The sequence below is a fragment of the Cygnus atratus genome, chromosome 1 (assembly GCF_013377495.2).
Source record: "Cygnus atratus isolate AKBS03 ecotype Queensland, Australia chromosome 1, CAtr_DNAZoo_HiC_assembly, whole genome shotgun sequence".
Taxonomy (NCBI): domain Eukaryota; kingdom Metazoa; phylum Chordata; class Aves; order Anseriformes; family Anatidae; genus Cygnus; species Cygnus atratus.
In genome coordinates this window covers 117,373,579-117,389,618 of record NC_066362.1, presented here as the reverse complement: position 1 = coordinate 117,389,618, position 16,040 = coordinate 117,373,579, and the positions used below count along the sequence as shown (strand labels likewise).

Below are 16,040 nucleotides of genomic sequence, written 5' to 3'. Positions count from 1 at the left end.
TGGACCTGCACAATGCTTTCAACACCTGAATTAAACCTCCTAACAAAGTGGATAAAATCAATAGAAACCTTTCCTGAGTATTTCTAGAGTTTGTCTCAAAAAACCAACAACTCTTTCCCCTCCCAAAAGCAGATAAGTGGACAACAATAAATAAAAACAGGAGAAAAGAGGAGTTTTATTTTGGAGAAAACAATGAAGCAAGCTCTCTGCCTGCCCACAGATAATATAACTAAGCACTAGTTCTCAAAATGAGAATGCTGTACTTAACACAGGAGATAATATTAGGCTCACTGGTTTTGTTTCTGAGATATTCCAGGTTCTAAAATTTCTTACGTAAAAAATGAAACCTTCCATAAAATTTTACAGATGTGTGAAACCCAGCAGTGTCAGCCAGTTCTTTCAGTATGAAATACACATGTATTCTGTATTTCTGCAGACCTCAATCAGCTTCCCAAGGGAAACAAAAATCAGTTCTTGTAATCAAATGCAATTGAAGCTTTTCTCCCAGCAGCCTGAATTAAATAAGCTAGGTGGAAGCAGAGCTCCTTTTCCTTATCTCCTAGGAAACAGACCCTGTGGTCTGGGAGGGCTGAGACTGAGGAAGTTTCTTTGCATTCAGTTTTAATTAAGAAATGCATACTTTATTTCCAGTTCATTTTCCTTACTGCTTTCATCCTCATGCTGTCATGAGGTCACAGCTGTCAGCCTTCCAGCCAGTTTTCCTGATCAATAAACATCTCTTGTGAGACCCTTTTTTATGGTCCACTTTGGCAGAGATCACTTTGCAGATTTGGTGTACGTTATCTTGACCCTTTTAGACTGCCATAATACAAATATTATCCATTTTTAATTAGAAAAAGGCCTAATTACAAACTAAGTTGTTGCAATTACTGCCAGGTGGCTGGCACAAAAAAAGGGAAAATGTCCCTTTATTTACAGGGCAGGTGCAACAAGACCAGCTGTTTCTATACTCCTACTGATGATCGCTTTCATTCACAGCATGGAGGACATCCCTTGTGAGTCTAGCACATACTCTCACCTACCTCAGCCTACTCAATGCTCAGATCCTATCCTGAGGCTATCAGTGAGTGAATAATGACATGGTGTTTTGTGACAGGAATGCCTGCATGCTTATATCTATGAAAGAGTTTAAGCAGTGCAGACCTGCATTCCAGCAAGGACGCATGAACGTGCCAAAGCCCAGTAGTAATTTCAGTGTCTTTGAATTTACTTGGCTTCCTTTTCAAGACACCAAATGCCCAGCTTCTTCATGATTCAGATGATTCTCCCCAGTTCCCTAAGTTCTTGCTTCAAAATTGTCAGCGAAAAGGGGGAAAAAAAGATATGATGACACTTCACCTCGCTTAACCTGATGGTAACTCAGTCTCACATACTTTTCCTTCTCTGAATGCACTCTAATTAAGATACACAAAAGAAAAATGAAAGAGCTTTTATGCAGTTATTCAAAATCCATTTAAGCTGTTACACTATGTATTATACACTATACCAAGAAATACTTTGCAAAGAAGCAGGGCTGAAGCTTAAACAATTCACGTTGTTTAGCTTTAGTGCATGTATCAGTGATATCACAGAAGAAACCTCAGTAAATTCTATAACTTTAGATACAGCAATCACTTATCCTGCTGCTAATTAAATCCCAATACAACAGGGCCATCACATTTTTATTCATGAACGAGACCACAGCAAACTGCGTTTTAATAAACACAATAGTGCTGAAAATGAATGACACCCAAGAGGGCTGTAAATTTTTTCTTCTGCATATCTATTGTAGATCAGTATGTAGCCTGCTAACATTAGAGTAGATTTGTGGTCCTAGTTAAAAGTATTGTGTGTATAAGACTAAATATTCATCTCCAGTGATATCCGGCAGACTGAGTTCACCTTAGCAATCTCCTCAGAGTTGCTAGGTTGCAATTACTTGCATGAAGGTTGTGCTAACCTTGGAGAGGGCATGACATGCATTCAGACACCTCTAGCCAGTGCTGCTGACAGAGGAACACATGAGGAAAGTCCATCCTCATATGAAAACTGAACTGTGGTAATAAGGTACCTGCAACTCTCTGTCAAGATCCTGCCTGCTGACTAGAGAGGGGATGTTTAATGTTTCATCCAGCATTTTGGCTTGAAAGATCTCCCTGGACGTACACAGTATTTACATGCCTGCCTTTTGGTGCTAAGGAAACAACTAGCAGGGCTTATATCAATTATCATCACATGAGGAATGTTCCACCTGCAATACTCTGTCCAAATAACTAGCCACCTAGCTAACCGTTAGCACTACCTGCAGTGAGAAAACACAGAGATGAAGAGGAATAAATGTTACTGCCACTTTCTAGCTACGATGCTGCTGTCTGGGGAAATTCTGGAAAGGATCATGGTATTACCCCCTAGACAGTTCTGGTGGAAAAATAGATCTGGAAAAAAATGACAATGAGCATCAATGGCAGTGGGGGATCTACCACAGACTAATGATCAGATTTGGAGAAACAAGTTTTGTTGGTCTCACGTAGCCAGTAAGGGGAGTCATGCTGTTGGTCTATGCTGCCAGGTTTTCATGCAAGCTCTCCATCAGTGAAAATGGGAACAGAGTGTGCTCAGCTAGCATCACAGCAGGACAAAAGGTAGAGCAACCTTACTGGTTATGAAGGAATCAAGTTCTAAAAAGATTAATTCGGCAAACCAGTCATACAAACAAATGTTTCTGTACACAGAGTTACGGTAGCAGAGCAAACCAGTTCCATAGTTACCTTACTTTGCAAAGGAACCTGTGTTACGTTTGATAACACAAGATCTGTGCTTTAAAATGCAGTAAGTTTGCATGGTTATTTGGACTGCACAAAAGTGAAGTGCAATTTGGATTGACCAACCAAATCTGTTCTTAATTAAACCTACACAATGATTTGATATGCTTTCATATTTTAACACCTCTTTCCAGAGACTTACATAGCAAAGGTAAAAATTACCTGGACTGCATGTAGTTTGGTTTGTTTTTCGAAGACATTTTGGTGAGGGAAATAAAAGCCAGTGCTCAAAAGCTGCAGATCTACCTAAGGTAGGACCTTGAATCCTCAGTTAGGCAGATAAGGAAAAATTACCGGATTTAAGAAGCATTTCATATCTGCTTACCAGTTCAGTGAGAGCACTGTTAGGAGATGCTGACATCTCAGATACTTCTGCTTTTGCTTTTTAAATCTGGATTTACAAACCTAACTTCAGTTATGTTATTAAAAAGCAATGGTGTTCAGACAGCAATTTGCCTACCAAATACAACTTGCAGAGCTATCCTAATTTTCTCACCAAGTCTGATGAACCAGCACTTACACAAATGAAAAGAACATACTAATCTCCTTTCAAAGACCATGAAAAAGGCCGTTTAACCAGTGGAGGAAATAAAAAAAAATAGGGCAAGAAATATAATTTTGAGTTTCTGTGAAGATATCAAACACAATATAAGCAAGGCCAAAAATATTCTAGCAATAGAACCTGGCATTAAAAAGGATTAAAAGGGAAGAAAATACACAACCTAATCAAGTTGGTAAAGCCTAATTAGCAGAGACCCTCCCAGAGATCAACAAAATGCACTCTTTTCATTTTGTAGTACAAAGAAGCTGCATATATTACTTGTATTAAAAAGCCTCTAAAATGAATTTAATTAACTATGAAAGGCTTGATTTTACCTTGGGGTATATGTAAAAACAGCAGCTGATTTTACAAGATGCACTGTGTTGCCTGATAGTGTAGTTAGACAAGAATTAATACCTTTAGGTTTCATTGCCTTTTTGGATTCAGAGAGAATTTTTTGGTCCAGAATTTAATTAAATTTGACCGTAGTCATAAAGCTTGGGTCAGCAGGTGAATTCAAATTCATGCCAGAGTGACAGACCTTTGTATATTTTGGAATCTGTTTTATAAGGTATGACTTAAAGAGTACTGCTTGGATTTCAGGGAGCACACAAGAGTACTGTCCATCTGCAGGGAAAGCAAGGGCAGGCCACATAGCTGAAAGTGAGAGACCTGCAAGGAATGGATTACAGTTATATGAAATGCAGAAGTTTGAAGGTTATTACACTCATTTGGCCACACAATGATGCATATATTTACTGTATAGTGTTCATCTTCTAATTCTTTAACTGTAATTCTTTAACTATTATAATACTTTCCCCACAGTTGTGTAAACACAGTAGCAGAAAGGAAATAATTTTAAAATGAATGAAATTAGGAGATTCCAATGAGTAGCTACTGACTGTGTAGTATGTCCTCTTCCACTCCTCCTTGGCTACCAGGGAGTCCTGGCACACACTTCTCTTTCTGACCACTTTTCCCTTGCCTCCCTTCAGGAGCTCTCCCACAAGCAGCGACCACCAAGAGGTGAGATGTCTCTCCTTGGAGATTTTCAGTACTTGACTGAGCATGGTTTCAAGAAACCTGACCTAATTGAGATAGACCTAGCTCCAAGCCCAAGTTGGACTGGGAACCTCGAAGGATCCACTCCAGGGCAGCTGTTTTCTTGGGTCTGTGTAAGCCATGGTGCCAATCTCACACATACCTGCCAGGCCTCTGCCAAGCTACTTACCTGTACCAAATTATCGCAGATGCCCCATCGCCCTGTTATACCTAAGGACATCACCCATGTCCTACCAGCATCTACCTGCAGGTCTCAGCACAGGCACTTGAGTGTCCGAGTGAGTCCAGGCCCTTCTCATACATCCTCCAGAAACTGCTTGCAGCTATAGCTCACAGATGCAGGCATCAGTCAAAGTGACAAGCATCCCATACCCCAGGCTTGGATGGCTTAAATGCCTCCTGGAGCAGTGTCTTCTCTCAACTCTGGATTTCCAGGCAGAATTTGTACTGCTGCATAGGTTCCCTTGACTTGAGTCCTAAGGCCTGGAAGGACACTGCTGACTCAGTCCTCAGCTGGGGATAAGCCTTAGCGCCGCAGTGCAAAGCCCTTTTTCTGCCCAACACACAGAAAAAGCCAAGGCATATCCTTCTCTGCCAGCCTGGATATATCCCTCAATGCCAGCAAGTTCTGTCAGTGCTGGGTAGAGAGGAAGGCTGAGAGCCTTGACTCACACCAGAACTCGCAGCCCTAGGCTAAAAGATGTCCACGGGTGATGGCAAAAGGCTACACACAACCTGACCTACCTCTGGCAATTCATGTAATAAGACACTTGTGGTCAAGGGAAAGACAGATTATCCTTGGCAAGAACCCAAACTTCTACTTTTGTGCCATTCTCTGTTTTCCTCACTCTAAAAGCCTGTTGAAAAACAAAAGATCATTTCAACCAGCATACTAATACCAGTATCCCTCCTAAAAACCTACTTCCTTGAGACCCAAAAAGGAAATGGGGTCTGGATTACAAAACTAGCAGCCACACTTGTGCTGGCTGCTGACAATAAATGAGGCCCAAAAGTCAGCTCCAGAGTTGGCAGTACCAAGTATGTTTCAGTGACTTAATGGCATGGAGCTATGACAGGGGAGGGTCAGGCTGTGTGCTAGGAAAAGGTTCTTCACCAAGAAGGTGGTCTGGCACTTGGACAGGCTTCCCAGGGAAGTGGTCACAGCACCAAGCCTACCACAATTCAAGAAGTGTTTGGACAATGCTCTCAGACACGGTTTGATTTTTGGGTGGTCCTGTGTGGAGCCAATGATCGCTGGACTCAATGATCCTTGTGGGTCCTTTCCAGCTCAGGTGACTCTGTGATTCTCTGACTTCTGGTAGTATTTTGGAAAGCTCCCATGCTAGGACAGCAAGGTTGTCCTAAGAGATGGTCATCCAAACTGGCCATGTCAGTTGTCTTCTATCATTAATTTCCCCTTCATGGCACGACCTCCTGCTGCCACTGAGGAGACTCTGAAGGCTAAATAGTATGAACAAGCAGAAAAATTGTCTTTGAGGATGATACCAGAGGCACACTTAAAAAAACAGTGAGGATACACCCATCAGTTCTACCACACCAGGAGTAATTTTTGGCAGTCATCATACCAAAGTGCTTTGAGAACATACTTTTTTTTTTTTTTTTAAATAAAAACTAAGAGGGAAAAGTTCTTGAAAACAGGTGGTAAAACACCTTTTCTCTATCACTCTCAGTTTAAATATGTCAACATTTTCCTTAACCTTTGATCAAATACCAACTACCATCTGACAAATATTTTGCCAGTCATTGCACAACATCTTTTCATAAGGATATAATGAAACTCAACGTTAACTTCCTCAGAACTAACATAGAAAGTATCTTTTCTATGGAAGTGCAACACTGCTCTGTATCAGAAAAGGAGGAAGAATACTCTTTTGGATAAAACATAGGACGAAGACTGAGAAAATATAGGCTTTTTATCAGCCTTACTGTAGCTTCCTGTCCCAGACTGTTTGGATCTGCCCGCACAAGAATATTGGATTGCCAGAGACATTCACTATTCCAATTGCAATGCCTTTTGCTACTCTGCACTTTAGTTTCCCCATCCACAAAACAGATTTATCCTGCCATGTTTATTTCAGTCAGGATAATAGCTGCCCTTGATTTAGAAAGCCTACCCTCAGAAACTTTCAGCCTGACTCCAGATACGCTCATTTCCCAGACTTGTGAAAGGACCTTTCAGATACCTTGTGCAGGTTATATGAAAGCTGGCATGTACACAACAGTCACAGTTGTACTGTTCAGAAACACTGAAGATTTTTGATAGCTTTTAACTAATAGCTCAGACTTGAACCAAAGCATCAGTTACCAGGGTGCATGTACAGGGTATACATCCAGATATATATAGTAATTGTATGCATATAGTAATTTGTAGGAGTTCTTCCTTACCAGCATACTTATTTTTCTCAAAGAAACTCAGAAGATGTATACTGAAACTGGTATACTCCATTGTAGCACAGCTGGTAAATGATGAGAAAGGAGATCTCTACAACTTGTCTGTCTACAGCAGCAGGCTTGAGGGCATCTTACCTTGACATGGTGTATCAGGTGCTCAACTTCATTCACTTTATATGTCTCTATTCCCAACTCTTTAGACAACCGCAGGAGACGATTTTGTGTTGGCCCCACATAGGCTCCTCCAAGGTCCACATACTTAACTTGCTTATTCTAGTTTATCACACACAACACACAAAAGGAAAAAAAAAAAGATTAAAAAAATAAGCCTTTTGCAAATACCACACAAATTAAAAAAGCAATCCAGAGGAATTATTCAAGGGAAACATTCCTAGAGCAGTTTGGCAAAGATTCCTCTCCCCATGCAAAACTCCATTTTCTTGTTAAGAGTTCAGGAGTGGCAATTACCAAGAATCTCAGATATGGAGCTCATAACCAGCTGTTATAAGACTGTAATGTAAAATCGGGCTATGCAACAAAAATGAGAAGACAGACCCTGGCAGACAGACAAAGAAAGAGTGAGAGAGGTTTGTGCAGTTCTTCCCTGGTCTCGCCAGTGACTAGTTCAAACAGACTATACTGGGGAACAGCAAAGCTGAGGCTTTCTGACGAGCAAAGTGGGAAGGGATCTCATGGGTCCAGGTAGTGCACACCGTAAAGGAGTGAAGGAGACAGGCTGGTTCTAATCACCAGCTACTTCTGCCATTCCTCTAACCAACATCACTCCTCACTGGGTTTGTTACAGTTCAGTTTGAGTTTCTTCATGGCACAGTTGGCTTTAAAGGTGTCTTTTCACAGGGATTTTGCCTGAATCTCTCCCTGGGAGATGATTCTGAAAATTAGCTAATCATGTTCTCCTTCCCAGAGGAAAGAACTGATGACTCCAGAGCCTGCAGATCACATGGAAACAGTCTGTCCCATCATTCTGCTGCTCCTTTTCTACTCTTGCTTGTACAGTATCAGGAAATTTCCCATCTGCTAGCGCTCTGGCAATTTTCCCTCAAGTAGGACCACTAGCAGGAAAGTTAAATAAATAAGTTAATAAAATTATGTGCACTATTCACATAGCATATTTATAATATACATATATATATCATACGTATGCATAATTTTACATTATACATGTGTATAGTATATGCTATGTATGTGTAAATAGAGTACAAATGGGTTTGGAGATAATTACCCTTACGGTGAAAGTTCTTCCTCCAACTCTGTCATTGGCTTCCAGCAGCACCACGTTCAAGCCCGACTCAGTCAGCAGTTTGGCTGCTGAGAGACCTAAAAGAAAAGAAACAATTAAAAATTGGGCTAGGAACTAGTTTCATTCCTCATCCATTTTCTCCACATGCTTTTCTTTCATCGTGTTATTCTTGACACTGAGACACCAAAAGAGGAAGCAAAGGAAATACAGGAGGGAACATCTCATTTTAGTTTTGACGGCATAAATCCTTACAATTGCAGAGAAAATATCAGTCAGGCCCTCCAGAAACTGAGTCAAGACACTATGGGAATGATGGGAACTACAAAGGATGTATAACATGGAGGGAATGCAACTTGCCATCTCTAAACTTCTTAAGATCACCTCTGTCTTCCACTTCATCACAAATAAACTGAGATTTGTATCAACCAAGGTTCTCATTTTGGTCACATGTAGATGAATTTCTGGTGGGACAGCAAGAGATACATTCTGAAGGGTAGTGTGGTCCTCTTGCACTGATAGGATACGTTGAATAAAGTTGAGCACAGACCAGGCTAGAAGCCACACTCACACAGCATAATTTATTTATCCCTTCTGGGTCTCTGCTTTGTCACCATCAGAGGGCGATCATTTTCCTCTTGATGTCCTAGTACACGTAGTTTTTGAGGAGGAGGAGGGAAAAGTGGAGTCAAAGGAGATTGTTCTAAGCAGAAGGCAGCCACGGAAGAAACAGCAAAAGCACTGGCAGGAAAAACAGATGGGCAAAGCTAGCATGGCAGGACTGAATGAAATCGCAATGATGAATATACAGCCTTTATATAGCAACCCTAGATAGACTGAGTATTAATGAGAGCTACTAAAGGTGCTACAGAACATCCTGGTGGTCAGACAGTGGCTTGGGACCAGGAGAACCAGGTCCTATTCCCAGCACTTGCAGTGAACCAACCAAGCTATGCTGGTTAAATCACTTAAGCTCTTTGTTTCCCCACCTGTAAAGAGAGACAGTGTTGTACACCTATCTTTTTAAAGGACTTTGGCATTTTCTGGGGAAAAAAATAAATAAAGGCAGTAGATGTTTCCATTGAAAGATTATTTTATCCTGCTTTTATTTCCAGCTTCATGAACTTAGTTATCTTAGGTTTTCACAAAAGTCCTAGTGAGTAGAGAAAACCAATAATGACACTGATATCAAGGTCTTTCCATACTTCCTTATCGAGAAAATTATATTATAAAAACATCTGGCTGGATCAGTAGCCTTGACTACCCTCACAAACATTTGAGGATGCCACAGAAGAACAGAATACAGTAAAAATAGTCATGGTGTGCAAACATGGGACAGATCTCCTATCAACTTTTGAGAAGAGATTGGTTCTAGAAGGAAAAATAGACAGCAAAACTCCTAAACAATATTGCTTACTATGCAAAGAAACAGGTAAAAATGTTGCTTTTAAGAAAAGACAAATATTTGATCAGCCAGGACAAGATCAATAGTATTTATTAATAATTTACAGAATTAATATATAATCTGAAGGCTGCTATCAGGAAAGGTTTCTGCTGGCTTATCACGCTAACCGATATTTACTAATCAATTAATAATACTCGGCGACCAACACTGATTAAGCAATATGAGATTTGACTTTCTTTTTGAAAATCTAATGAATAAACATTTCAGTACAGCTGGGAACAGAGCAAGATTATTCCCAGGAGCTGAGCAGACAGAGAAGACTGTGAAAGGAGAGTTGGTTAGACTCAAGTGGAAGTTTGCACAGGTAACTGCAGACAAAGGCAGGGGACACAGCCACCCTCCAGCTCCTCTCCCGCAGCACTAACAGAAATGCCAAACACGTAACGCTGGGGATAAAGGGGGAAGAAGTGAAGGTGGGGGCTCCGGAGGTCCCGATGGCACTGCAGAGAACCAGATCAGACCTCGTGGCACACACAGGTCACGATAAGACAAGACTGCTCTTGCTAATACCACATTTCAGCACAGTATCAATAGCTAGGTATTTTGCTGTTTTTCATATCTCACACGTTTGTCATCCTGGTATTGCCAAGGTACAGCCACATCGCCCCTTCCCTCTCTCTGCTGGAGCTAGACTGTAGACCCCCAAAGGGGCTGTTGGATGTTTCTGTAGTAACAGCGAGAGGGCTGGGTGCTGCAGAGGGAGAGCTCTCAGCCACAGTGATACAAGGACAGATAAGGTGGCAGAACAGCAACAAAAACATATTAAAACGGAGATGAATACTGGTGGACAAGTATCAGGCATGAGGCTGGGGCTCACTTCTCAGAAATTAAGAATTGCTGTGGGAAAATCCTTACAAACTACAATCTCTTTTCTGACCAAGAGCCAGAGGCTGGGCAAGAGGCTTCTCTGTGCTTGATGCTCCAGTTGCCATAAAGCACGCACAGAGCCCGTCAGGAAGTCTGGAAAAATCTGTCACACAGCTGTCGTGTAGGTAAGGTCTCATCCTGAGAAGTTTAACCCTTCACAGATTTCAGATGTTTCAGTGCTGTCTTGGCTCACCTGTCACTCTCCATCACTAGCAAGAGGAAGATTAAATTTATTTATATACTTTATATTGTCCACGTTGCTAAAAAGGGATGCAACCAACCACATTCGAATGTTAAGCCCATCCAAAAATGTGACTAGTGCTGTCGCTACTCCCATTTCTTATATGATGTTTTGCCACACAGTGACACCATGCTCTCCTCCCTGGGAACATTTCTGCCAAACCTGATCTGAATTGCAACATAAGGCTGGACCACTTCTACCACTTGGCCGAGGACAGGAATTTGGTCCAGCATCCATGGCAGGACAGCTCACAGAAGTGCAACAGAACCTCATATACAGAATATATATATAGTATATGGTTAAGCAGCCCCACCTGCAGCTCCACTCGGAGAAGCAACACGCAGGCAATTAATGCAAACAACGAAGAAGCAAAGATGCACAGTCTTATTTGAAGCCTCAGACAATGTTAAAGCAGGGAAGCCTTCGTCAGCTACCATGGCAACCTGCTCCCACTGGAGATACTGGTAAGAGATTGCCTTCCAGAGGATGTTATAATGTAAGTTCAAGCCACGAAAATTGTTTCTCCATCACGCAGCACTTAGCATTCACGCAGATCTTACCCAGATGTAATAATCGCTAGGATTATTTCATCTCCACTTCCAACTTCTTTCTTTTCCCTCTGATATCTCTGTGCCTACTAAGCACCCTAACTGCACCGTTGGATTAGACGGCTTCATTACCACCTCACTTCCTAACCTTCACACCTTCCTTACAGTAAGAGAACAATTAATTTGTATTTGTTCTTTTAAATAGTAATCTTGAATTTCTGTACTAGGGCAGAATCCATACTCACATTTGGACTGACAAGTGTGACAAGAGTCACATTTTTCCTCTGGACCTCATGCGTTATGGACTGCAATGAAGTCCTAGAGTCAAACAGATCTGACTATTTAAAAGCGTTTCTAAGCACATGTTTAAAAAATGGAACCAAATTTTGTAACACTGCTGTGATTCTGCTTAGAATCAGCAAATTTACTGAAATACCTTTTAAACCTTAGCATTAAAAACAAACAAACAAAAAAAACACTGAAAAGGACAACGTCAGAAGTTACATCTCTGATACTTCTCCAAATTACGTTTGCATCTTTCTCCACTTCATTATTTTTTTCATAGGATGCCTCTGTTGTATTCTGGACAGCCAGACAAGCAATACATAACAGCAAGTCCATCTGCAGGATTTTGTTTCTCCTTCAGGCTATACCAAATTCCATTGCAGTGCGCATGGGATAGGGTGGGTACATTGAAGGGGAATAGATTATAAAGCTTTAAAAAAAAAATTATTTTTGAAGGCATTTCCACAGTTCCTGTGGAAATGTTCTGTTCTGTTGTTCTGTTGTACCCTCTCTGAATTGCTCACTATTTTACAATGTCCCCCAAAATTTATTATCTCTCGTCTAGGAACAAAGCATCTATCTTCTCTCATATATGTAATTGTAAAAATTATCCACAAATTCTTAATTTTTATTCGGGGTGGAGAGACGTTAAAAAAAAAAGTCACTAAACCAATGGCACTCACTTAATAGTTTCCAAGGTGACTGACAGAAATTGGTTTACTTTTATAACCTTAAAAATTTCTCTCTCCAACTAAAATTATAGGTTGAGAATGAAGAACAGCTGCCTTCATATTTGTACTGTACTTGCTTGGAAAATTTGAAACCCTGACTTTGCATAGTCACCTACACAACTCACACCTGGATTTCCCTGGATTCATAAAAATCGCTGATATTCCTTTCTCTTTATTTACTTATTTATTTTGGCACCAAAGGTATGTTTACACAGTACTGGCCAGGGGAGTTTTAAACAGGGGAGATTTTTTTTGTAACACATGCCAGACACTTGGCAATGCATATAAGCATTATCTGTACAGGTAAGCTAGAAATTTTCACTGCCTCCAGAAAAGGCAAGGAGCTGATTTTTACTTTTGTTGAGCCCCCACAACTTGAATGCACATAGTGAACAAGCTCTACACTAGCTCGGTTCATTGCTGACAGTGTACCCCTTGACAATGTGTGTTTTAGCACGGGCGAAATTCTAGTTTTTCCACTGTGTTTTTGCAGGTGCACCTGCACTGCGAGTCATCCTCCAGCTCAAAGCTCAAGATATGTTTCTTGAGGTCTTCTTCCTTGCTCTCAGCCTGTCTGGCCACAGCTATATCACTGTCTGCAGAGACGCCAGATAGCAGACTCCTTTGCACCCAGGTTGAGCCTGCAGAGCAGCCAGCAGCAACACAACAGAGAGCCCCTGCTTGAGAATGTTTTATGAGGTCCAGGGCAGCAAACGAACATCGTGTGAGGCCCAATAAGTGGCTCTGTCACAAAATACACCTCCGAAATGGCATTAGTAACAGCCTGCTGAACAAGCAGAGATCTCTACCCAGTGAATAATGGGGAAACTGGGAGATAACAGAATGTTTCACAAGACTGACAGCAAAAAAAAAAAAGGGAAAATACCATAACTGATTATATGTAAACCAACAAAAGTTGAGTTCAGGGTTGCTAAGGTAAATGAACTCCAGTATTTCTTAACAGAGGTACTCAAAAATATTAGTCAGACCACCTTGGTCCATGGACATTCAACATCTGCTACATCAGAAAAATCAAAATTTGTACTTGTCTTCTTGATTTTAAGCCTTATTTTGACCAGAGAGACAGAAATGCTATTTTCCCAATGAAACCAATGAGTTTCACAAAATCATGAAACCTGAAGTAGCAGTAATAGAACAGGAGGAAACAGCCTCAAGTTGCATGAGGGGTGGTTTATGTTGGATATTAGGAAGAATTTTCGTCACAAAAAGAGTGGTCAGGCATTGGAACGGGCTGCCCAGAAAAGTGGTGGAGTTGCCATCCTTAGAGGTATTTAAGAGGACATGGTGCTTAGGGACATGGTTTTGTGGTGGGCTTGGGAGTGTTAGGTTGATGGTCATACTTGATGATCTTACGGGTCCTTTCCAATCTAAATGATTCTATGATTCTAGCTGAAATGTTAATGAATAAACTTCCACAAAGTTACAAAGGTGGCAACACTGCTGTGGGATGACATGGGAAACAACTGCTCTGCTTCTAGATGTCTTCACATAGTAACCCTTACCTACCTGGTCTGATGTTATATTTCTCAGCAATACATACAAAATGCACATGGCAAATAAATGAGCTTGACCAAAACTGCTGCACTGTGCCCAGTAAAACAAAACACACCTGACTATCAAAATTCACCGCAGAAGACATTTCAAGGAGAACCCCTTTGTTGGTGGTTAGCATAATTGCCATGTTTGACCAAGGGCAATAGGAAGAAATAAAGAAGAATATGCCCTAAGCAGTTGGGGTAAATCCTGGGGGAAGCAGAAAAACACTCCTTCAACCAGAAAACCTCCTGTGTTAAGTTCCTAGCATCTAAAAATTAGATCAGTTAATGGAAAAATTCTGTTTGCTGCTGCTTAGACCTAATTACTCTAAAAAAGCCTCCTTGCTTATCCTTAGGGCTCTCTGACCTCCTTTTAAGTAAGAGTTGTCCCAAAAGCATCCTGTATGTTCAGTGCTATTAGCAGGACACAGTTTGCATATCACCGCGATACTGAAGTAAAAGAAGGGATGGAGACTACAACCAGAGGAGAGACATGTTCTTATCTGCATCTAAGCAGCCATTTTGCACCAGTGGCTTGTCCCCTTGAAATCTTCTATGGCTTCTTTATTGCATTAGTGTGTCAGAAACTGCAATTTAATAGCATTGTTTTTGTTTGTGTTGACCACTCTAATGAGCACAATCTGATTACTGCTCCACTGCTGAGAGATTGAACCTGGCGCTGGTCACCTTTAACTCTGTCACTCATCATTAGTCAGCTAAAATATTTTAATTGAAATAATGGCTTCAGACAATAATGCCTGTAAGGCAGTATAGGTAAGGACTGTAAGCAAAAAAAAAAAAAAAAAGACAGAAAAGACATTGGTCTGGGGGTTGGGTGAGATAAGGTGATACAGGCATTTTTTTGCAGCTTTCCTTGCCTCACAGAAAGGTCAAGGGATTTTTGCTCTTGTGAAGAATACTTTCCCTTTATAAATTCAAGGGACATGCTCAGAATCCTAATGGAAGCTCTACAGACACAGCTAAGAGCACAATGCCTGAAACTCAGTTCACATCAGACCAGCAGAGTACTTTCAAAAATAGTAAGAATGCACAAGAGTGAGTTTTCCTTCTTCATTGCATCCTCAGTCCTTAGTGCAGACAAGGTCTGCAGTATCCAGATTGCTCCAGGAGTTCTGGATGGCAATCCTTCTGAAAAGCAAAGGGCAACAAGGACAACGAGGTACTGCGACCCAACAGTACCTTTTATTAACTTAGCTTTTCTCTTTGATCCGTAGGCTTTCAGGGTGAAGGTACCCTTTTCACCTCTCCAATTTGGGCAATATCTACAAAGGTATTTTAAATATTTTACTCAATCTCACGGAAGAAAGAGACAAAATCGTAGTTCAGAACCTCAGCACAAGGTAGAGCTGGGTCTCTGTAAATCGTCAACTTGGTTATTCTCAATACCTTACCTCCATGCACTGAACAGCACAGTGAAAGGTATCAATGCAACTCCTCTGCTGCAAGTAGTTGTAGTGTGGGGAGAGATACTCTGTCTTCCTAAGCTTTATCACTTTGCAGTAATGAATACCATTAAAATGAATATCACTCACCTACAACACTGGAGAACTTAAAAAAGCAACAGTTTCTGAAATCCCAAGGAGCAAAAAAAAAGACATTATCAATCTGCCTATCTATTTAAAATGTACATTTACTTAAAATATTTGTACATAGGACATAACATTTCTGACTAGGATACAGAACCCCATGAATAAATATAATTTACTTTTGTTAGCATTTCATTGTTGAGCTGAGGCTATGAGTTTTTCCATCTGTGAGCTGGCTCTGTAACCTGTCACTGAGGTCAGGATGAACATCCCAGTGAGTTAATGCGACTTTACGTGAGCATCAATTCTAGTCCCAGCCCTCAGCTTTCTGTGATCTTTTCCCTCTGGCAGTGCTTCTAGATGATTCATATCCATAGTGCAGGGAGCTGTATTTATTAAGCAGAGCTCTTTAACATTAAAATCATTCAATCCAAATATGTCCTAAGCATTGCACCTTGGAAGTGAAACAGAGCCTGGCCAGTGATGAGTGAGATGAGCCAAGTGGTAGCCCCTTGAGCTCAAACCCTGCCACGTGAAGACAGTTCATTGCATTTGTGTGGCAACCCAGTGCCTTTGGTGCATTTTTGCCTCAGCTCAAGCACTGAAACCACACCTGTCCTGCCCTAGACCAGGGCTTCTCTTTAGCTCCTGTTGTATTTTTACACTTGAAGTTTTCAATGAAACTTTACTTTGACAAAACTGGGC

The 16,040-nt window shown here is 41.0% G+C and overlaps 1 protein-coding gene across 1 annotated transcript in view; it reads right to left on the bottom strand.

The window, feature by feature from the left end:
- The window catches only part of MAOB (monoamine oxidase B), a 54,647-nt gene that overhangs the window by 27,656 nt on the left and 10,951 nt on the right, over positions 1–16,040 (bottom strand). The window contains exons 2-3 of the mRNA XM_035542209.2: positions 8,081–8,175; positions 6,973–7,110 (exon numbers count right to left, since the gene is read on the bottom strand). Coding sequence (XP_035398102.1) covers positions 6,973–7,110; positions 8,081–8,175 — 233 coding nt within the window. The remainder of the gene's footprint in view (positions 1–6,972; positions 7,111–8,080; positions 8,176–16,040) is intronic.